This window comes from Apus apus, chromosome 7 (assembly GCF_020740795.1).
Source record: "Apus apus isolate bApuApu2 chromosome 7, bApuApu2.pri.cur, whole genome shotgun sequence".
NCBI classification, from domain to species: domain Eukaryota; kingdom Metazoa; phylum Chordata; class Aves; order Apodiformes; family Apodidae; genus Apus; species Apus apus.
This window is the reverse complement of record NC_067288.1, coordinates 2,022,716-2,046,013: the sequence shown is the minus strand read 5'-3', so window position 1 is coordinate 2,046,013 and position 23,298 is coordinate 2,022,716. Positions and strand designations below refer to the sequence as shown.

Genomic DNA, 23,298 nt, shown 5'->3' with positions numbered 1-23,298 from the left:
CAGGTACGAGTGTGCCGGGCTGGGTTAGCTGCTTAGAACAGGGCTTGGGCAGGTAAATGTTGTACCCTTTCAGTGCAAGGCCCTCGTTAGGTGGGGAAAAGCACTCTTCTGTGGGAAGCAGGATGAAGGGGGAAGCTGGTTTGGGAGCAAGTGTGAGGTGGTTTTGCAACCAGAGTCCTTCCCCTGCAAGGAAAAGCCTCCTGTCAGGGGACCTGTGGCTGCAGTGGCAGCAGCAAAGTTGCTCTTGGCCCCACTGGTCACAGCCTTGTTTTTCTGTTGTTGGGACTGGGCAGGGAACTGGCTCCAAGGGTGGCTGTGAAGCCTTCCCAGGCCATGTCCTGGTGTGTCACTGTGCTGCCTTGGCACAGGCAGGCATGCAGAGCACACATGGAAATAGAACAAAGATTTTCTTTGGGGTTGTACATTTCTGGTGGGATGGACACTACTGTGTCCTGGGTAAGAGTGTCCTTCTGCTGCTACAGATAAAATTATTGTGGTCAGCCTGGAGTAAAAATGAGCCACATCCTTTTAAGTAAATACCTAGAAGGGAAGAGTTAAGAAATGGTGTGTATGGTCTTATGCTATAGCTGAACTAAGCAACTTGGCAAAAAGGGCTGGTTCTTGTTTTCCTCTAGCTCTTCTCCTCTTCCAAAAGGTTTGACTGGTGGGAAGGCAAGCCAGGTCATCTCACCGAGCTTTGAAGTTGGTTTTGTTTGAATGTGTAAGCATTTGGTCATTAAACAGCTTGTGTTTTTAATTATTAAAAAAAACCCCAACAAAACATAATATTGCAGCTATAAACTAGCCTTTTCTCCTTCCTTTTATTTTGCCTGACATCTGGATTACTCAGGGAGTATTATTCCATCATAAAATGGGGATAGTGCCTTTTTGAGTGATGGAGGTTTTATGGACTCAGTAAAGTAATGAGCACATAGAAAAAAGATAACACAGCTGGCTATCGCCTTTCACAGCTTTTAACGTAAGATCTTTAATTGATTTAGGGGGTGTATTTTGTCTGAACACTTGCAATTAGCAGCTCTTCATCACTAAAACACTTAGTAAGAAGTCTGGCTTGATGGATAGGTTGGTAAAAGGAACAGGACGAGCAGATTTTGCTGGTTTCTTCTTTCCAAAACCCCCCTGTGTTCTGTGGGAATAGCTGGGTGGGTGGGAAGTACCTGTGTGCCTGTTGCTTTCTTGAGGCTTTCTTCATATTAAAGAACATGGCTGGAAGAGGCTTTGAGTTCCTGTCCCAGGGCAGGATTGATCTGCCTGTGTCCTGATCTACCTATAGCAGATGTCTACTGAATACAGTTTTAACAACCTAAGACAATGGAGACAGCTTGTGCTCTTGTAATTCTCTTCACAAACCCGTTTGTCTTCTTGAGGCTGTACATTTAGATGTCAGCTTTTGACAATATTTTTCTCTCTTCTGCCATCTTTAGGTGAAAGTGTCCTGAGAACCACATGAGAAGGTGGATTATTTTTTAAAACCATGAGCCTGCGTCTCTAGACATGATCTGTGGTTCAGTCCAGCTGGAGCTGTCTGAATGAAGCTATGGGCTGTGCCTCCGCCAAGCATGTTTCTACTGTTCAAAACGAAGAGGAAACTCAGAAGGGGAAAAACTATCAGAACGGAGATGTGTTTGGTGGTAAGTGTCGCAGGATTTCATCTTTTCCCAACATTGTGAATGTTCTGGAAGGTATATTTGGGAGCCCTGTCCTTCCACAAAATATAAAGTAAAATGCATGTTAAAATAAATCACAGTCATAGTGCAGTTGGCCCCTGCAAGGGACAGAATCATTGACAGCTGAAACAGAGGTCAGGTAGCAACTGAACATTCTACATGATGTGCAGTACTGCACTGTCTTCAGGTCCATGCATCCTGGAAAAGGTCAAAGACCACCAGTTGCACAACACCTTTGTATTTATGTATGTGCCTCTGATATATATTTGTCATTAGGTAGCAAAACAGTTGACTCATTTCCTAAAAATAAAAATCTATTCAGTAAGAAAAATAATTCCTCAATACTTTTGCCCTGTAAAGCAAGAAAATATTCATTCTGAAATCCTCTAGCAAGCAGGGTGTGAGGGTACAATAAAACTAGAAATAATTTTCTGTGAGGAATTCTGTGGTACTGGGAAGCTCTGAATGTGGGATGAAAGCATCTCTTTCACTAGATGGGCAGGCTTGTCTATAATCCAGGTCTTAGCAGAGACACTTGTGCAGCAGGGAAGTTGTGTAAGATAAAATGTATAGTCAGCCTTGTGATTTTTTCCTTTTCCCCTTGCTTTCCCCCCCAGATTCTGTTAGCGTATGTGAAGTGTTTTTTAGATAATAATCTAAACAATAATTCAGTTTCTGAAAAGTTTGGAATTATCTGGAAGTCTGCTCAGAAGATGAGTTTTCTAGATCTGCCCAGGTATCTCCCTGGAAGTGAAGTCAGTTGTAAATAGGCTACCATGGTACTGTTATTATTTAAATAGGTACATGGCTACTGAGTACACCAAACTTCTCTTCATTGGTGGTTGTTATAGCAGGTGTTTATGTAGAACTGGGAATGACACACCTAGCAGCAGAAAAATCTCACCCCTTCATTTCAAAAATGATGGTATTTCACTTGTTCAACCTTTCTGGGGGTCACCTTGCTCCTGACAGCGGGTCCCGAAGTAAGAATCCCCAGGGGCATAAGCTGAAATAAAGTAGTTCATCCAGGTTCAGATCTAAATGCTGGGGGAGCTTCCCATGCTGGTCCCTCACCCAGAAGTGCTGGTTTGGAATTGTGACTTTGGCGTGTTCTTTTTGTTTCAAATAGGCTTCAAGTGCTGTCATGAACAAAAAAGCTTTATTAGTTTCTCAAAGGAAACTGAGTTAATATTTTAGCTGATAATTAGTGAGGGGGTAACTTTGACAATATGTGTCTTGCTGCCTTTTTAAATTTTTTTTTGTAACTGCATGTTGAGGACCAAAGATCATTATTTGAATGACAAGAAGGCTGGAATAACTTCTGGAGGCAGAGGATGGAGAAGACTGAAGGGATTTTAAAGTGCTCCTGCTTTCTAGAGCTGGACTGGTGTCAGCAGTAATTTAGCTATTCTGGGATCTATTTGAGGGCTGTTAATTGTCCCCTATTTTACAGAAACCTGTCAATAGCAGAAATAGTACCTTCTTTTAACCATTTTCTGGCACATACTTTAGTTTAGGAACATGGTTTGTCAATCCACTTCAGTGACTGATCCTTTTTTAGCAAAGAGTTGGAGTCTGTGACTCAAGTGACTTGTAGAAGGGTAACCAGAATAAGCACAAAGCCAGAAGTTGCCAGAACAGCATTGTTATTGCATTGCCAACTTTGGCTTCCTTTGCTAGGAGCACACTAGTAGTCCTTCAGCACTTACTCCTCTTCCTCTTGGGGCAGAAGCAGGCAAAGGAGCTGCACAGCAGTTAGGAACACCAGCAAGGCTGCAGCTTTGTCCTCTGCCTTTTGGGCTTGCCTGCCATGAGCCTCACACTTCTTTTGCAGCCCTCCCTCCAAGCCCTCAGAAGGTGGCCTGTCTAGAAGACCACTTAACATTTTGAAATATTTCTTCAGGAGTTGTGATGTTTGTCCACTCTGCTTTAGAATATTGAGAGACAACTTCCAGGTATATAGTACTCAGATATTTTTTTTCCAGTCTGTATTTTTTTTCAATTATAGGTGTCATTTGGAATCCAGAGACTATTTTCTGAGCTGCTTGGAGTGCTGCAGTTCTGCTTCTGCTCTTCCTCAGAGTCTCTAGATGCTTTTTCCTTCTTTCCCTGGTGGGGCTGGTTGAATCCAAGTCTGTTGACTATTTGAGAGATCATTGCTTCTGTGAGGAATATTTTTTTTTTTTGTTAACTTTTAAAAGTCACTGCAGTTTAAGATGGTGTTCCAGTACTTTATTTCCTCACCTGCTCTTAAGCTTCTTTTCAACTGAACAGGCCCATTGAGCCAGGTGTTCACTGTAAATTTGAAACTAGTGTTTAAAACAGAGAAACCCACCACAAAACCCATGAATTCTGTACAAACATTCTGCTTAACTGAAAACAAAACATGAAAATTTCCATCTTATCCCAAACTGTAGAGGACAGGCTGCATTTTGCTGTAATATGTGTTTCAGTAATTGACTTAGCAGGCCTATCAAAGGAGATGTTCTAGAGAAGATAGAATATAATATGATTATTATGTCTTGTTGGTCTCTAATGACTTTAAAATCCCTCTAATAAGGATAGTAATAATAAATCTTCATTTATTCATCATTCCTGTTCAAAGCTGATTTCCAAGGCAATACATAAGAACTATAATGATGTAAATACCAATGAAGAACAAAATGCCACGATAGAGCCTTGAGCGTTGTTGATTTCAGCATATGTTTTAATAATATAACATCTCGTAGATTAGATTTATTTGTGCTTTTTAAAAAATCATGGGATGTTCATTTGAGCAGGAGGGGATTGACGTAATTTTTTGTGTAAGAAAGTAACTGGTAATGTGATTTCCTGTGGAAAAGAATTATTTTATAATCTGTTTATTAATCTGAGAGGCTAATCCAGGTGTTTATATGGAGCTCTTGAGTGCCTTGCAACAGTGAGAGTAAACATGGCAGGCAGGAATCTTCTGGCAAAATGGGAATATCCATGCTGCAATTGCCAGATAGGATTTCTGTTATTAACAGCAGCTCCAGTTGCTAAACCAGTCTAAATAAAGCTGAACGCAAAGCTCAAGAGCTTAAAAAGCAGTTCAGCTCAGGACAGCTGGGGGAATGCAAGAAAAGGAAATCTTCAGCATTGGGGTGTCGTAATGAGGTTGAAAAGCCAGTGGATGCACATAGTATCTGGTTGGCTACACTAGAGCTTGTGAGGCATCTTCGCAACGTTCCTGGTTTGGGTTACAGCCCCACCCTTGGTCTAGAGATGGGCCGCATGGAGGAGCTGTGTGATGGACTTGATGTCAGGTCACCTGCAGACGTGCATGCCCTTCTCTCTGCTCTGCTCCTATTCTCACTTGTCTTTTGTCAAGTTTTTTTTCTGTATTGGTATTACTTCCCAAATCCTTTGAAAATGCCATAGTTCAAAAGCCAAGCAGGAAAGTTAGTGTATTGCATAAGGGATGATATTGACCTGTCCTGTGTGGTGGCAGTGAAGTCTGCAGTGTCAGGAGAGCACCAGCCCATCTCACAGGGAGGAATCCCTTCTCACCACATTGAAGAGTTCAGCTTAGCCATCCACAGCACGTGTGCTGGCTGAGATCACAGTTTTAAACCCAAACACTTCATCAAGTCCTCGTGAGTTTTCTTATGTTAATATTTTTTTTCTTCCTGTATGTCTCATGGGTCTGTCTCACTTCTGCTAACCCCTGCCTCGTGAGTGTCAGGTTTTTCCTTCCTTGCCATATCTCATCCATGTAGTTATCTCAGGCCCCTGCCCAAGCAGAGCTCTGACTTTTTTCAATTAGAAGTGCTAAAAGATGCTAAAATAGTTGAAACTTTTAAAACAACTGTATGCAGGAAAAGAATAGCAAGAGAATTTGGGACTATGACTTACCTTTCTTAAATATGCATTGTCTTCTCCAAAAATGTTATGCCCAAAGCTTTGTAGAGATTAGTTTGTTTTGAAGGCTTTTTCCTTGATTGGCAGGCCTAGAAGTATCATCTTACTCAAAACTTCAGGCTCGGGGTTGTTACTCGGGACACTTGTGAGCCTACCAGATTACTGAGATGTCCTTCATTACTACAAGATCAACTTCCTAAACCTGTCTTTCTCCACCTAGTTCTTGTGCACAAAATTCTGCAGTTTGTCTTCTGGCCATTTGAAAACCTGAGGCTGGGAAGATTTTAGATAAAATTCAAAGTCAGTAGAATACATTGGAAGTGCTTTCAGTGAATAACACCTTCCTGTTACCTCACCCTTCCCCTCAGATGTCAGAAAAGAAAAAATAAAAAGCTAAAATTGAGAATGAAAAATTCTTGTGAAAGACAGCGTGGCTGTCTTCACTGAGCAGAAGCTGCCTGGAAAGCTGCAGCTGGAAGGAGTGTAACTTCTGTCATGTTCACCATATACCCGTGCTGCCATCAGGTCTTGCTGCACTAGGCTTCACACCAACACACAGCTCTCCTTGCCTGGCAGTGTTTATTTTATTGACTTGGTTGGTCATCTGATGAGCACTCCAATAGCAGTTGCTCCAGCTCGTTTGGCTGCCCTGACGTGCTGCTGCAATGTCAGACCTCATTCATTTAGGGACACTTCTGATTATGCATAAGGGGACCAGCACTGTGCAGTGTCCTAATGCCATACTGGTATTTTGAGGCAATAATCTATTTTTTAAGACGCTTTCAAATGTGAACAAATAATCTCTGGTACAACCACAAACACTCATTCCACGCGGTGCTTAATCAGAGCTCCATGGAAGGAGGTAGGCACCTCGTCTCAGGGGTGCAAAAATGTAAATATCCTTGTGGGTTTCAAAGGAGGAGATTTTCGTTGCTTAAATTCCTGTTGCTTCTGAGCTCCTCAAAGGGGAGCTTCTGTCTTGCTCGTGATTTCAGCACCTAGTGTTACAAAGTAGGTCTTACTTTGGTGGTTGAAAGGTTAAGAAGGCAGGGGAGTATGTTGCTGCGTGAGGCTGAGGTGCATTGCGGTGGATAAGCATGTTCCAGAATTAAACTGGACTCCTTTTCCTCACTTTTATTGATTTGAAATTATATTTTTTTATCCACTCTGTTCCAACTCGGTTTAGTGATGCCCTGCTTTCTTACCTAAGTAAACATGGATCAGTACTAAACACACATTTCAAGAAATGAGAGAGAAGAACAGAACCAAAAATCATATGGTGTTATATCCATGTGGGAAAAGTAATAAAATTGCATTTGTTATCGAGGTCTATGATGTATTTGTGTAACTCTAGAGAACACCCTTGTTAAGTTAATAATTTACTATTTTATTCCCCACAAGGAAGCAATAGGGTTTAAAAAAAATATTAAATCAAAACAAAACCCCACCCTCAGGTTTTGTCTGGTCACGTATTTGTGATCAATGCGTGCAAAGAGGGTGTTTTCCACGTGAATTAAAACTTTTCATATTTGGTGAACAGAAGTGGCTCACCTCTGTATAGCTCTCTTGGAAAAGGTGCTGCTTCTGCAGTATGAGGAGGAAGCTGTTCTGGGCCATGGGTTTGCTCAGAGAGTAGCAGCAAAACAAGCTCATTTTGCCACTCCAGCAAGTGAATATATAGAGATATATGAAGAATACCAAAAGAACCTTTTGTAGAAGGTGTAATGGGTCGGGGTGTCTCCTGTAGCAGGAGTGGGATTGTCCCATGTGGGGTTGAGCTGGGAGCCAAGGGTGACCCCAGTGCCCTCACTGATGGGGGGCAGTCCCACCAGGGCTGAATGTCAGCCAGAGCTGGGTGCTGGTGACAGGGTCTGTCGGTGGTCCCAGGCATAGCAGTGAACTCGTTCCAGGATCCATCCAGGGAGTGTGGAGAGGAGCAGCAGGAGACAAGGTTGGAGGCAGGGATGGGGGTGAGCTAGAGCTTGCCAGAAGAGCTTGTCCATGCAGGAGACAAGATACCTACAGTGAGGTCTCTGTCATATTTCCCTGCCACTGTCTTTGTTTCTCACATGGGGGCTGCCACCTCTTTCATACCGTTGACCTTGCAGCCACAGCAGCAATTTTGTTTAAGTCAGTGTTCCAAGAGAAGAGAAGAAAGTGCTGACCCTTGGAAGCTGGGCATGTCCACCAGCAGTGATCAAGCCTGTGCTAGGGAGCAGATCCACCAAGCAGATACACAGAAATAAATCACTTGTTCTCACATGTTGGAGGAGTGTTTGTCATCGTTGGCAGGGTGAGACTTTGCACTGCTGCCCTCTCAGCTGGGCTGCAGTCCTGCTCTGGGGAGGCCCTACCTGTGGAGCAACTGAGTGGCTGATTTGCCAGATAAAGCCTTCCCCTTCTTAGTCATGACTTCTCCTGGCAGGAAACAAAAAATGAGCAATAAAGAAAAATGGCTCATATTTTAGAGTTCTGCCTCCTATTATTTCAGTTCTTTCCTTTGAAAAAAATCAGAAACACCCTAAATGACATTACTGTCCCAAATGGATAGCAGAGCTTTGCCATGTGTATGTTGCTGAGCTTTTCCTACCTGTGAGCAGAATAAGTGACTAAATTTATGGGAACAAGTTCTTATTTTTTTGTTGCTGCTTTTTGTGATCATTTTGTGAGTCAGATGACCAAGCTGATATAGTAGTGTGTGGCCCTTAGCTTAAAAAATAATCCCTGTAGTTTAAACCATGTTTGCTATCTAGCCAGGTGATACAAAGCATCATTCTTTACAACCCTTTAGTCTTAGTATGAGGTTTGGTATCAAACATTTAGCTTAAGCATTTAACTTAACTTTGGAACGGTTGAAAATGTCAATAATTTTGCAATAGGGAAAGTGAGAAAAGAGAGGGTGACTCCTTTATAATTTTGTGAAACCATAATTCTGTAAATTTTTCTCTTGAGTAGGAATGAATTTGGAATTGCATGACACCTTAAAAAGAGCTGGGCTTGGAGCAGTTGTCCAGAGATTAACTCAATAGCCTTCAGACTGTAGTTATCTTCTTCTGGAGGTTAATCGTCTTGCCGTGTTTATGGCCCCTTGTCACGGTATTAGATGAGGGGATTATTCTGGAGTGTCATTCTACTCAGTGTAAATGCAGTGTTTTTCTGTAGACCTTCTCTGGTGTGGCCAGTGTCTGTTACCTGCTTTGCAGCAGTGCCTGGGTGTCCAGCCCTGTGCCTGCTGCCTTTGGCATGAGCCGCGCGCAATCAGACCTTTAGTGGGGATTTTTAGTGTAAAGAGAGATAAACCAAGATGGAGAAACAGTTGTTATCCCCATTTTGAGGGGAGGGATTAATCCCAGGCAAGTTGTAACTTCCCTGCTCCTGGGTTCAATGCAAGCTTTCATCTCTTGCAGCCTGCCTGTCAGTGTCAGAGCACCCCAAGGAGATGGGCCAGAGGATGGGGGGCTCCAAGGGCAGCCCTGAGTCTCTGCAAGCAGTTGATACACAGACAGATTTAACATAATTTCACTCTTGGCAGTGACCCTTCCCACAAGCTGCTTAGCTCGATGAAGAGTGTAGTGCAAGTTGAATACAAATGCAACACATGGGGTGTGTGTCTCACAATTGCATTAGTGTGCTATAAATAGGGGCGTACATCCGCCCTTGGCGTTTGCTAGAAAGAAGCCAGGATGTATTTTCTGGCAGTCTCAGTGCTGGAGGAAATCCGTTTATTTTATGGGACAGACAAGCTTATTTTTTTTCACTTAATCTCTTAAAGACAGAATCTTTGGTGTTTGTTGCTTACCTGTAGGTACAAACAAGAAAAGTCATGGTAAAAATGCCACGTACTTTCAATTACTGTCGTGCTCCTTTTGTCATTTTCCAAGTGGTGTATAAGGTGGCCACAAAGTTTAAAAAAAAAAAGCAAACCCAAAGAGCAAAGGCTGAAATTTACCCAGGAAAACCTCAGTCTGGGGAATAATTCTCCAATTCCCAGGTAAGCCTTGTGAAGCTGCACGGGTATGTATTCATTTCAACATCACAAGGCTGTAATTTTATAGTAGGAATATCAACTGGTAGATATACCTGTTCAACATAAGGAAAAGGGACCTGACTCGTAAGTGTTTGTGTACCCTCACGTACACAGAAAAGATGCCTTTATGGGTTAGGTGTTGTCAGGCTTTGGTTTCTGAACAGCTGCCAAAATGCTTCGTGGTCTGATGTGCTTGATCTACAGCCAAACATCGTCTGCTAACGTAGAAGCCATTTTTCCAATAGATAACTTCTCCAAAACACTCTGCTGCTGTGGGTATTTCAGATATATCCTATAACCCAGCAGTCTTATGGAGTTCCTGGTCCAAGTCATAAGAAAGATAGTGCTCTTGAGCTTGCACCCCAAAAAAATGGGAAATAAATGGAAGTGTTCAGATTGCTGCCCTATGAGCTTATAAAAAACAAAGCCTGGCTTCTGCCAGGTGGGTGTAATCATGTCCTGCTGTGTGCCTTTTCTTTTTATCTGTATGAGAGGGGCTCTGGCAAAAAGGATCAGATTTAGGGTGCTCTTAAATTATATTTTTCCTTGCTGCTCTTGTAACAGGAGCACTGCAAGGGCTTGTTCGGGTGGCAGAGGTGCAGAGCACTTCATGCTCTCCCATGCTGGGCAATAGCACAGAGTCACCTAGGTTTCAGGATTTATGGTTTCAGGAATGATCTTGGTCTATTCAAAGGGAAAAAAAGGAAGTGTAGGTGTTTTTCATGGAAGTCTCCAAAATTGTATTAATGGTTGTATGTATTAAAATTACATACATTTTACCCCCTGTATTTCAAAATCAAGTATATCTAAAATTTCTAACTGTAGGAACTGGGGGCATCTTGAGATCTTTTTGGGCTGAAAGTGCTCATCTAATATAAATGCTCTAAGCACACATTTCTTATTTTGATTTTTTTTTTAGCCTATTATTAAAATCTGCCTTTTCTCACAAAATGATATTTTGTTTTCTTAAAAGAAAGTGTTGCCCGTAGGGAAGGGGAGGAGACGTTGGAGTATCACTAGCTTTTTAAAATGCCATGTTCTTTTCCACCCAGTCACCTTTGCTCTTCCAGCATATTCTAAATGTGTGCGTTTGTGTGTTATTTGCACAGAGCAGTGTGGTTGCAAGACAGCAGGCAGAGAACAGGGACAAGTACTTCTGGTCTCTGAACAGGTTCTACTGTTTGTGGTGACAGCAGGACAAGGGAGGAGATTGTTACTGATATGAGGCAGCATGGAAGAGCACCGTGCTGCAGAGAATTGGGAGTTAATTAGAAGCTTGGTGTGTATGGTGAGATGGAGATGTTAAACCAGACATCTCCTGTGACTGGACATGGCTGTGAGCCAGGCAGGCCCTCCCTGCCCAGTGTTGGGATTTTCTTGGGTGTTCCCATCATTACCACTGATTGCTTGAACAATAGGCTTTCATCGATGCTGAGTGGGTGGTAGGTGTTTGCTTTTGGGGGCTTTAGATAAAGCTTTTGCAACATGGATGCTGCTTGGGGAAGTAGGCATCTTTCAGAGATAGCAAATGAACTCTGAGCATTGTAACCAGCGTGAAATATTAATCTCTCCAAGAGGTTAATTCTGTAGCTCTTCAGATGGCCTGTAAGTAAAGTAATGTCATTAACTTTTGTATCTTTTGCATCTGGAAATGAGTGCTGTATTTTATAAATCAAGTTTTCATTAGTCCTCCCCCTCTCTTGGTTTACAGAAATACTAGCAATGAGGAGACATTTGTGCTCGTCTTGAATCTCCAGAACATTACTGGTCCTGGGTAATTATTCTGTCCCTTGCATAATGCAGTTAATAAAAGTGAAATAGCTGTCAATGTACAAATATTCTTTGAAGTACACGAGAAGTGAAGATTTGATAGACTAATATTAAGAAGAAAGAAAGGATGTGAAAAACCATTTCAAGTCCTATGTTGAGGGGCAACAATCTCATTTAATGGTTGACTGATGGAGAAAGGCATTACTTGTTAAGAGGAGTCAGCTTTTTTATTGACAAGGAAACTGAAGACCCCCTGTCATGTATTTGCAATAATAATGACTATTTTTTTTCAGGAAACTGTTGGGGTGGCTCTGTTCAGGAGAGGTTTTTGGTGTCTAGAGTAATTGGTGGATACGTTAGCAGGGCTGTAAGGGGCAGGACCTCCATTCCTGTACAAGGGATGTCCACAGTAATGGTCAATTAAGAGGCTTTTTTCAGGAATCTGAATAGTTCCTGACAGGTTCTGCACTAAAATGATAAATATTTAGCAATGGAGCATGTAGACAGATGCTGGCTGGGAGAGACTCAGCAGAGTGGGAGTTCAGTTCATGTTGAAAAACCTGAAAAGAATGAAATATTGAGTGCTTGGTGTGGTGTGTTTGGTTTGGTTGTTTGTTTGGATTTTTTTGAAGGGAGAATTTAGAAAAGGAGCAGTAAAATGAAGTTGAAGTAGCCTTCCCAACCTGGCTGCAGTGTGCTGTCCAGATTGGCCCAGGTGACTGCTTCTCCAGATCCAGGATGCAGTATGGTGAAGCAAGAGGACAGCAGCCTCCTGTCCTCTGTGGCTGAGGAGGTCTTACCATCACTGCCTACAAGCTTCCTAGCTTTTTACCACCTAGTTGGAATGTAGGAGCAGATTTAGCCCTTCTTGTGTTGTGGTTTGTTATACTTGCAGTTTTGCTCCTCATCCATTCCTCTGTTCTCTAGTCTCTCCCTCCCACTAGAGAGGTCTGTGGCCATGAAGCCAATTCTTCAAGCTTTGCTTTTGCAGTTTCTGAGCAGTGAAGGGTATTCTCTTCAGGACAGAGTCATGCAATTTTGTTTAAAGATAAGTTTGTGGTGTTTAAATATAGTAAGTGACTGGAAATGCTGAACTTCTAGCTCCTTCAAGATGCAGCAGGCACTGTGCAGGGCTGGCCCTGTGCTGCTCCCTGTCGAGGTGTGAGGATCCTGGGGCAGGATGGTGGAACCTTGATCCAAAAACCTACCTAGTGCTTTCATACAAACAGCAATATTTTCAAGGCACAGACCCTTTTTTGCCTCCTGTCTATTCCTTTAATTAATCTCTTGGCTGCTTGTTTCCTCTCCTGCTTTCATTTCTCAATTTCATCTTCTTAGTGGGCTAGATAATTGCATTTACTGAGTATCCTTCCTGCAGAGCACTGTGACTATAATCTCCACCTGAGAAATGGTTTTCTGTGAACAGCCTGGCATCTGGCTTTAAGCTATGTGTTAATTAAATGCAAAAGAAAAAAAAAAAAAAAAGTGTGTGTATGTAGATATCAATATATGTAGAGAGAGAGAGAGATATATATGAATTACATAGTTTCAGGAAGGAGAAGTCTGGGTAGCTGAAAGACAGTTGTGAGTGCACACCACCAGCACTGTTTTTTGGCTTCTTAATTACAGACCAGTGAACAAAAGTCTTTAATTATATGATCATGTGTCTGTTTTTTCAATAGCATCTTATATACAGAGTTTCCCCAGATCTTAAGTACAAATGGGAGTTGAAGGTATCTGGAGGTTGTGCAGTAAAGGGTGGTACCACGCAATCAAGGTGGAGATTGTGTGTTTAACACAAAATTTTAGAATATTGAGGTTGTATTTTTAAGAGTCTGAGATAAAGAAATGGCCTCTGAGGTTGTGGTACATTTGAACCAGCCACTGGCAGCACGTACCTGGTGGGGAGCATTTGTTGGTGGAACTGGCTGGAAAGTCCTTGACTTTCTTATCAGGGAGCCATGATGGAGCAGAGCAGCAGCAGAGCATTGCCTTCCTTCACAGGGTCCAGGGGGGTTTAAGATGTCTGATGGACCCCCTACCACATACATGCACATCCATAAGTCCTCTTGTCCCCAAGATTTTTTTCAAGCAGTTTTGGGTACTTACTGTGTTCTACTTGTTCTTACATCTTCCCAAACTTTGCTTTGTGTAAGAGGATTAACCCCAAGGAGCATAGAGGAAGTCTGAGCTAGAGCTTACCAGTAAACTGTCCTCCTGCCTCTGTCTGTAGTCCCAGGGGAGGGTGACCTGGATGTAAGGAAGTCAGTTGTGCAAACCATAGTGAGTTATCATTTGTTTTCCACATGACCAAGAAGAAACCAAGCAGGAGAAGAAACCAAGTAATGACTTCTTTGATTCGGCAGCTCATGTCCTGCACACAGTGATGTGTGTCTGCAAGGCCTGTACCACATTCATAAATTAAACATGTAGAAACAAGAGAGCTAAATTATGGCTTCGTCATCATCTGCCACTCTGTTGGATCACGGGGAAGAGAAATCAGAGAAGCCAAGATACATCTAGCTAAGGCATGTGACAAGCCATGGCATCAGAGGTGTTGGAATGGCATCTTCTCCCTCAGGAAGGAGTCAGGCCTGTGTGGGAGAGGACAGAGATACCCAGAGGACTGAGAGCTGCAAGCCCTGGAAACACCTGGCAGCGTTAATGAAGGGTGGGTTAATATGGCAAGATGAGGTTTTGTGCTTCTACAGCAGCAAAGATCAAGATGACATCCATTCAGGTGAATGGAGTCGTGCTGCTGTCAAACCCAGAGGAACACTGCTGAAAGCTGTCACCATTTGGGCCTGGGAAAGGGTAGCCTGGTAAAGTAGAAGGGAATTTCTTAAAATTGTGCAGATTAGCTTCAAGTAGGCATCACCCTTGAGGGAGCTGATGTTTCATAAAGCACTGGGCGTGACACGGAGCTGTAGTAAGAACTGCTCAGTGGCTTAGAAAGAGGTGCCCATATCTTGCCTAGCTTTGGGACAAGTGTCCTTTCAAAACTGCAGAAGTCCTTCCCAGAGGGTCTGTTTATTGTTACACTGAATGTCTCAGTCTCCTTCAGCCCTCCCTCCCCCCATAAAGCTGACCCTGGCAGTCACATCTGCCCAGTGCAGAAGCAGTAGTTGGCATTCCTAGTTAACACGTGTTAAGATTGTGTAGGAAGAAGAAAAAATAGTTGAGGGTGGTCCTTCCAGATGTGTACTATGTTCAGATTTTTAAACAGCTTTTCTGCCAGTTGAGTTCTATTTTGTTGGCAGAATTTGTGTGTTGTTTGTGCACCTGCACTCTGTTTAATATCTGGCAGTGTCCAGGGCCTCAGCTTCCAGCAGTGGCTGTGTTGTAGATTGGATTAAGGTACAGTAACTTAATTTTGGAGATCTGACTGAGCATGTTCAGATAGTCCTTTCAAAAAAACCAGGTTGGCTTGTTTCCTAAGCTGTTCTCTCTGTTTATGTTCGTGCTGGTAAAAACAGCCTGACCACTGAGATTGAGAATTGCCTGGGAGTTGGTAGCTCTGAGGGCTGATGACAGAGGAAGAAGATGGGCTGGTCGCCCAATGCTGGCAGATATCTGATGAAATTTCCCTCTCAACCCACATCCAGGTGGATCGGAAATCCACCCCCAAAGCTGCAAATCTCAGCAATTAAGTCAGAATCGAAATAACCATGTAGAATCAAAACAGCCCTGCAGATGCTGCCTTCTTAGAGTCCTTGAAGCTGGGGCTAAGAAGATAACTGAGATATCCTCCATTACTTAGTATTTAGTTCAAGACACATTAGTTTACAGGGGTTTTGCAGCTTCTTTAACTGTTGATTTTTTTTTTTTAAAATGTTTATTATTTTTATTTTGACACAACCTTTGCTGGTATCCAGGCAGTTGAGCTCTTCAGGTTATTCCAGCTCTGCTTATGTACATGGATAGCATCTCATCCCTCCTGTGCCCCAAAACAGGATGGACTTTAACCTGTGGCACTTGAGGCTGGTGACTCTTTAAAAACCTTTGATGATGGAAAATGCAACCACCCAGGAAGTCTAGTTCTAGTACTTGACTCTCCTTGTGGTTAATGTTTGCTCCTGATGGACAGCCTGGCTCTTTCTGGAGTTGAGCCCACCACTGCTTTTCTTAACCTGTGTAGCTGTGGAGCTCACAGTAGTCCTCCTTTGCCATGACACTGTGGGTGATGTTTGCCACGTTTTGTATTTAGCATCTGAATGACTCACCTGCTGTTATATGTTAAGTTGCATCAAAATCTGTTATGATTTTTAACAAATATATTTAAAAAGAGCAATTCAGTCCTTTATCTAAATACAGCTTTTAGTTTTCAAGTCTTTGATCCATGAAATGGATCTGTGGCATTCCTCATGATCCCAGCAGCAGGAATAGTTTCTGTACCTGGCAGAAAGAAGTCTGGTGCAGAGAAATTTGTTAGAACTTACATTTTACAGAATAGGCTGTGGTTTATTATGGATAAAGGATAAATTGTGGCGTGTCCTTCGACAGAAAGGCAAGAGATAGTGAAGAATGAATTTGCAGCCTAGGAAGAGGAAGGTGTGGTTAGAAACTTCCTTCTCAGTGGTGTGACTGAAGGTACCACATACTTCCTGTCTAGTACTTGATACATCACTAAAAATAGAGGAGAGGCTTCACCCATTGTCCTTGTTGATGACAGCGAAGCCAAATCTGTTCGTCCTTAGGGGTCTGAAATGGGAATGCAGTGTAAATCAGCATTCCTTTAAAGGCTTGATTAAAAAAAAAATAATTCTCAAAAGAAGCCCCAGTGAGTCCAGGTGTGTTTGATGGAGTTATGCTTTTCTCTGATGTTTTGGTTTGGTTTTTTTAACTGAGCCAGAACCAGCCTCATTACCAGTGTTGCTGTGGCAATGGCACTTACAGCCATGTCTGGAAGTGCTGAAGAGATTTCTCTCATAGAAACAACCAACAGTTTTCTTTTTCACCCCCTTTCTAGCAAGTGTTTCAATATTATAAGCTGATACGCTCGTTTATCACTGAAACCGCAATTAATGAGTGCTGTATTTCTTTGCCACGTTGCCTTGGCAACCGGGTGACATGTTTGAGTAGAATAATCTGTTTCCAGATGGAGATCTTCATTCATAAGATTTTGCCTACTGAGAATTTTTGCAGCAAATTCAACTGAACAATTCTTCCTCCCTTGCCCTTCCGAAGAGTTCTGTGCTACAGGTGTTCTTGCTTTCTGGTTTGTCCCCTGTGATGGGTTTTGTGCGGGGTGTGATGCTCAACAGTATTTCTGTCTTTTGCTTGTGGTTCATTTATGTTGTTTTTCCTTCAATTCAATTGGGCTGCTTTTCTTCAACTTGGTATTTGCTGTGGCAGTCCTGTAAACCCATTCCCCCACAGATGAGTTCTTGGAAATCTTATCTTTTTATCTAATACACCACACAAAAGAAGACAGTGCTTGGAATCTACTTTTACACATGAAAGGAGCATAAAGATGTATTTCTCTTTATATATGATACACCACCCTCCAGGTTATTTTGTCATATTCACTACTCAGTTTTTAGTTTTGCACAGGAAAGAAGCTTAATGATGTTTTGCTTTTGTTTTTGATGTAAAACTGTATTTAGGAAAAAAAAAAGGGTATGTTACTCTTCAGCAAGCTAGAGCTGGGTAAATATGACAGTACTTCCTATGATTTCCTGAACTTCTTACAGTTTTAAAAGTCTTGTTGACTGTCAGACTTAGTTAAGAACTACTTGACCTCAATCAACATTTCAGGATTTCTCTGGGTTTGTTTTTGATTGTTCAGGCTGAATCATCCCAAAATGCTCTCTTTACTTTAGTGGAAATCGGGAGAAAAAAATCATCACAAAGTGAATTTAGCATCCTTTACTTCTTCAATTCCTGATTCTTACCTTATCAAGCAAAACCTGCCTAGCAGTTTTTTGCAAATGTCTAAATACCTTTAGGGAAGGCATCAAAGCCCTGTTCCTCCAACCTGTCTTTCCTCTGATTTTCATGTTCACTTAAAGCCACTGGTGACCATACACCCTGTTACACACTTCTAAGCTCTGTCTGTTGCTTTAGCAGCCCTTCTTTCTCAGTCTTGGCTGGGAACATGCTAAGTATTGACTGATCCCACTGCGTTCAGTTGTTCTGCTTTTCTCATGTCAGGTCTGTACTCGAGCAGATTTGTGACACGCCTGTAAAAATGAAGAGACTTTACAGCTTAGGTTGATCCAGAGAGGCAAAAAAAATAAGAGTTCAGCATGAATGTGAAGGGTAGTGTTTGTGTCAGTTGGCACTGGAAATGCCAGAGGGACACCTGCAAGCAAAATCCAGTGTTTCTCTGCAGATAGCAGGGAGTTTGCAGGTATAAATAGCAGCACTTCAGCTGGGATTCAGGTAGTTACTTGTATTTAAGCAACTAGTTCAATGGTTATTGAAACTAGAGCTGTGGTTTTTCCTGAATGTTTTGGCCTGTTCAGAAAGTGGCTGTTCTCAGATATTCCTCATTGCACCTGGGAAGCTGCAGGGCTTGGAATCAGCTGGATGCTCCTCCTCTTTTTTTTTCTGTGGCAGTGTAAGTACTTAGCTGTTTTTCCCCCCTTTGAAAGTGAAATAATATCTATTTATACCCACCTCCAGCTAATGACTGTTCAGTATGAACAAATGTTGCCAATGTATTATATTTGTGCTCCCTGCTTTATGGAAAATATTTTGCCTGTGATAGGAAATTACAGGAGCTCATGAGCAATAATACTGCTTCAAACTTAACGTCATTGATCCGTTCCCTTCATCTCTGTGTGTACCTGATAAAACATGTTCATGACTCAGCCCTCTCTCCTCTCCCATTAACCACCAATAGCCTGTTCACTCACTTTCCACAGCCCAGCACTGGGTTTGCCTTTTGGTCTGAAACTGGGACCTGTACCACTTGCTCCCAGCACCTGGGCTTGATGGAGTTCCTGGCTGCTTGGCACTCCTGATTGCTAATCATTCATTTAGGCAGGGAGGCTTTTTGTGCCTCTTCCCCAAGAGGCATTGTTTTTGGCCTTCAAGGCAGATCCTCAGCTTTAGAGTGTGTCAAATTTACATTGCTGTTTGAGATACAAGTAGAGATTTCTCATGCTCAAACACATACTGTACAGTAGAGCCATGGCATTAATACTAATTAATACACTTTCTATTAAAGACTAATTCTATTGACATCTACAGAAGCAAGTGTCTTGTGCTTTGACCTGCTGATTTTTTAATCTGTTTTCTCCTAAGGAGAAGGGGGTTTTCTCTTAAGAAAGGTTTGCTAGTTGATACTGTATATTCATTTTGTCCTGCAAATGACTGGTTTATTTTTGGAAACTGTCTTGCTGCTACATGTCTCAGGCATGGATTGTCCTGGCATCTGCACTTCTCCAGCAGTTGGTAGGATGGAGGAAAGAGTGAAAACAACTGTGCTATGCTGCACAGATAATTGAGTAAAGTATTGGGGGAAACACGTTTACACTGCTGTAAATACCTGAAAATTATACAAGAAATCTGAGCAAAGTTCTTTGCCACCATTTCAGGGCTACTTGCTACATCTGGCAAATGACGCATCAACTGAAGGATCTTTGCCCATATTCAACATGAATTTAAAATAATATTTTTGAGAACTTTTGTTGATGAGGGTCTCTTAAAAACTCTCATGTGGAGCTGAAGCTTGAAAGGAAAGCATAGCCAAGAAATTCACTCAACCAGGAAGAGTGGGAACAGGCTGCCTGGGCACCTCAAGTATTCCTTAAGTGACCCATGTCCATGTCATAATCCCTGCCCTCACCTGAGCTGACTCTGTCCACAGGTTCTCTAACATCTATGCTCTCTGAATCCTGCACAATTCAGGGAGATCTCCATTGAAGTTAATAGCAAGAGGAGTTCTAAAGAAAACATTGGACTGGCACTTGGGGAAGATGGTCACGTGGCTAAGAGAGGTGCCCAGAGCCTACCAGTCTTTGAGACTGCATTTGGACAATGTCCTTAACATGCTTTCCCTTCTGGTCATCCCTGTAGCAGTCAGGAAGTTGGACTAGATGATTGTAGGTCCCTTCCAATTGAAATAGTTCTATTCACCTAGTAAAAGCAGCACAAATTCATAAGTAGTAAAGGCGCAGTAACTAGAAGCGTGTTGTCATGATGGTGATGATGACTGTTGGGAAGCCAGGCAGCAGCCAGGCCTTAGCTCAGACTGCTGGCAGCACTCTCTGACAATCAGTTAGAGAAGAAACACAGAATTAAGTTTCCAACAAACCCCTCCTCCCCATCTGGCCTCCATCCTATGGAACTGAGTCAGACTTTCATATATAAATCTGGTTATGCTGATTATCAGTCCTGGGCTCATCCATGCCCTGGTCCACTTGCTACAAGACACAATGTCCCCAAGTAAGCATCCCCTACGTGCAGTCCATGTAGGACAGTCTGCTGCCCGGGCGTGTGCTCCGTGTTCAATCACAGTTAATCTCTTGGAATAAGCAGGACACACATTTCAGAGGTTATTTTTGCAGCTGAATGTCAGGCCCTCCATACCTTACTTGTTTTTTACAAGGCTGGGTTGAACACCCTCTCTCTCTTCTAGTTAACTAGCCGTGGGTTGTGCAAACTTCCTTTGTGCTATTTTCTCTTTCTCATCTGTTTTCCCATTCAAACCCATACGTGCCACCGTGGGAGTTTTATGCTTTTTCTGCATGTGGGTTTTATTGCTCATCACAACAGAGATCATTGAAGGAGCGAGAAAAATGTTAAGTTAGATCTTGCAGTCAATCAAGTACTTCTAATTCCCAGGCTTTATTCTGTTCAGCCCTTTTGGTTTTACAAATTGTTGCCTCTAGACTACCTAAATTGCATTAAAAACAATAATCAGAGTTGTTATTTACATTTACCAGTCTAGTGATACTGTCTTCAACTCTTCTGTTTGAGAATGTGCACGTGAGATGCTGCTTTTTGATTTCTCAAGGTTTTTAGAGTTTTATTTAAACTCTGTAATAAAAAAGGATACAGATATGGACTAGGCCAAATGCAAACCAGTGTTGTACTTTTTTAAGAAGACTGTTTTTCAGAGTTAGGCCTGTTTAACTTCCACACTCTGCAGTTAACAGTTCCCTGAAATAAGCTTCCCTCTCAATAATTTTGATAATTTTTAGAAAAATAATACAGTAGTCCAGGAAAATCCATTTGTATTTTCTTTTTCCCTTTGTAAGTGAGAGAAGTTGAAAACCCAGAGAAAGAGAATAAAGTTTGTGCTGTTTCTTTTACTTTGCTCAGGTTTTGCCTTTTACTCCCAGTATCCCGTGCCTGATTTCCTTTTGTGTTAACATTTTCCACTTCCGTGGTGCGAAGCATCTCTTCTGCATTATATATCCTGTCTGGAGCAGTGTGGGATTCAAAACTCTGGGTGTTTTTCCAGTAGAGTCACATGCTACAAACCAGAGCTAAAAACAGCTGAGAAAAGGCAGTGTTGGTCCTGCAAGGACCTAGAGAGAAGAAACACTTGTCCCAAAAATCCCATGTTGTCCTACTAAAGGAAAAAATCTCTTCATTCAAGCTGGGAATTTGTTGTTTGAAGAGTTGAAACACCTAGCTGATAAATATTAAGGGCAAACCAGGAGTCTTACTTTTTTATCCCTTATTTTCACACTGGATTTCTGTCTGGGTAGCATTCATGTGCAGGACAAATGGTTGTGGTGGGGGGTGTGGGAAGAGGGAAATGCTCAGAATGGGACCTTTGCTCCAAAAATCACTGTGTGACTGTGCCTTGTGTACCTTTAGCTCCCTTCAAACAGTGATGGAAAAGCAAAATAAAATAAAATAAAAATTTTAAAATGCAGTGGTTTCAGTGTGGGGGTTTTTTCCCTCCAGCTTTTAACTTAAATTTTAAATAGCCTCCATCAGCATTGCCTTTCAAAAGGTTATTTTTCAAGGCAAGGGACATCCAGGAGCCAGCTGCTCTCTGTAGGAACTGCTGTACATCCCTTGATTGGCCCCTGACAACAAAAATCCAGGGAGGATGCAGGAGCATGGAACTTGTTTGTGTTGAGCATACTGTACAGCAAATGGGGGATTTGGGGCAGTGTATATGCAGAACAGCCCCTGCTCGTGGTGCTGTGGTTGTACCAGACCAGAGAGGGGCTGAGCAATTCCTGGAAGCCAAAACTGGAAATTCTTACTGAAGCTTCAGTCAGGAAAAACTTCCTTGGTATCGGTCACATTTAAGCCCTTGAAACTATATACGTGTAATTTTTAGCTGCTTTGCTTAACTAGGGTCCTTTCTAGTCAGTTGTTTTGGTTTTAGTTTGTTTTTTTCCCCAGCTGCTGAACTACACTGGTTCAATTTTTTTTTTCTTTTTGTTTTCTTTTTTTTTTTTTCCCTTGGTGCTCAGATGAGTATAGGATCAAACCAGTGGAAGAGGTCAAATACATGAAAAATGGGGGAGAAGATGATCAGAAAATAGCAGCCAGGAACCAAGAAAACTTGGTAAGGATTGAACTTCTCGCTTATCTAATGAAAATAACGTGGCTCTGCTTTTGTGATGAACTTTGCAACGTGCAGCACCAACCCCAGCTCGCGGGCGGCACCAGGACTCGCGGGGAGATGTTCTCGCTCGCGGCGAGGCTCACGTAGAAGGTGCAACAATCTGACTTTTTGCTGCTTGTCTTCCTGCATCCGGCTCTATTTGATCTCGGAGCCAGGGCTTCCTCGATGGTGCTCTTCCACCTCCTTTGCAGATCCAAATTTATGGGCTTGGAAATGTTTGTGTCTGTGTTGCCAGCGAGCTGGCAGCAAACCAGCGGTGCGCTGCCATTACGAACATGACCTACTTGTATAGGTGGTGTTTGCTCTGTGCTTCCTGGTTTGATATATTTTTAAATTCACAGGGAAGGCCATTTGGATTAGAAAAACCAATGTATTCCAATCCCAGCAGTCACAAGAATAATTTTGTGTGTGTTTCTTTCTCCTTGATTTGAGCACCTTGCTGGTGGCTCAGAGTTCCGCTTATGGGAAGGAAGTTGCAGGTTAACTCTTTGTACTACTTGAAATAACTAGGGTAGCCTTGAAGCAGCTCAAAAAACACAGTTGAGTCACTTCTGGCATTTCTGAGCAATTGTTCCTTCTCTTCTAAAGCTGAAGGAACATAGATTTTGTAATTGGCTGCCTGGGACTTTGCCCAGCTTAAATTTTTGAAACCATCCCACGATTATAATAGGTGGGTGCAAAATTTCACATCTGGTTTCACTCATTCATTGCAGCTTTTCTTCACGTAGGACTGGATGTGTTTTTCCCTCCATCAGTAAGACCAGAGAAGGGAACATCATCAGCAGATACCAGTGGTGCCATAACCATCAGCACCAGCTGAGGTTTTGCCTTTGGCCATCATTGGGCAGCTGCACAAAAACTCGCTGTTGGGGATTTTTTCTCTTCCTGAAGATATAAGTGAGCTCCAAGCAACCTGGGTACTTTATATTCCCTCTTCTACACACAGCTACTACGTGCATTCCTGTGGGAAACAGCAGAGATTATTTTGCTGTCCTGTCCTCTTTGGCTGAGCAACATGCAACAAAATTTCTGCTTTGGTCTCCAGAGCAGGTTTTGGCACCTGCAGTTTTGCCTTGCTGATGCTCCAGTGGACAGCACCACTTCAGCATCCAGCAGGTTTTTCAGGTTTTTTGGGGCCTCAGCAACATTGCTGAGAACATGGTGAGAACAGCAGCAGCCACAGTGCATTCAGCTCTGTTAGCTGTGTGAGTGGGGTCATTTGGAACTGGCAGAAATGGAGCTGCAAGAATCTTTTTGCTCATTTTAGAGGCCCCGGTGTTTTGTTGATAAACAGAGCAAAAGGGAAAATGAGTGCAATCCTCAGTTTTTTAACAAAAACTGAGTCTAACAGTTTACATTTTAAACTAGCTTTCAGCTGTATTTAAATT

General features: G+C 42.4%; 1 protein-coding gene across 4 annotated transcripts in view; it reads left to right on the top strand.

Moving 5' to 3' along the window:
* The window catches only part of C7H1orf21 (chromosome 7 C1orf21 homolog), a 106,143-nt gene that overhangs the window by 43,484 nt on the left and 39,361 nt on the right, over positions 1 to 23,298 (top strand). For all 4 annotated transcript variants that reach the window (XM_051624406.1, XM_051624407.1, XM_051624408.1 and 1 more), the window contains exons 2-3: positions 1,446 to 1,652; positions 21,756 to 21,850. In XM_051624406.1, coding sequence (XP_051480366.1) covers positions 1,559 to 1,652; positions 21,756 to 21,850 — 189 coding nt within the window. In that variant the 5' untranslated portion in view covers positions 1,446 to 1,558. The remainder of the gene's footprint in view (positions 1 to 1,445; positions 1,653 to 21,755; positions 21,851 to 23,298) is intronic.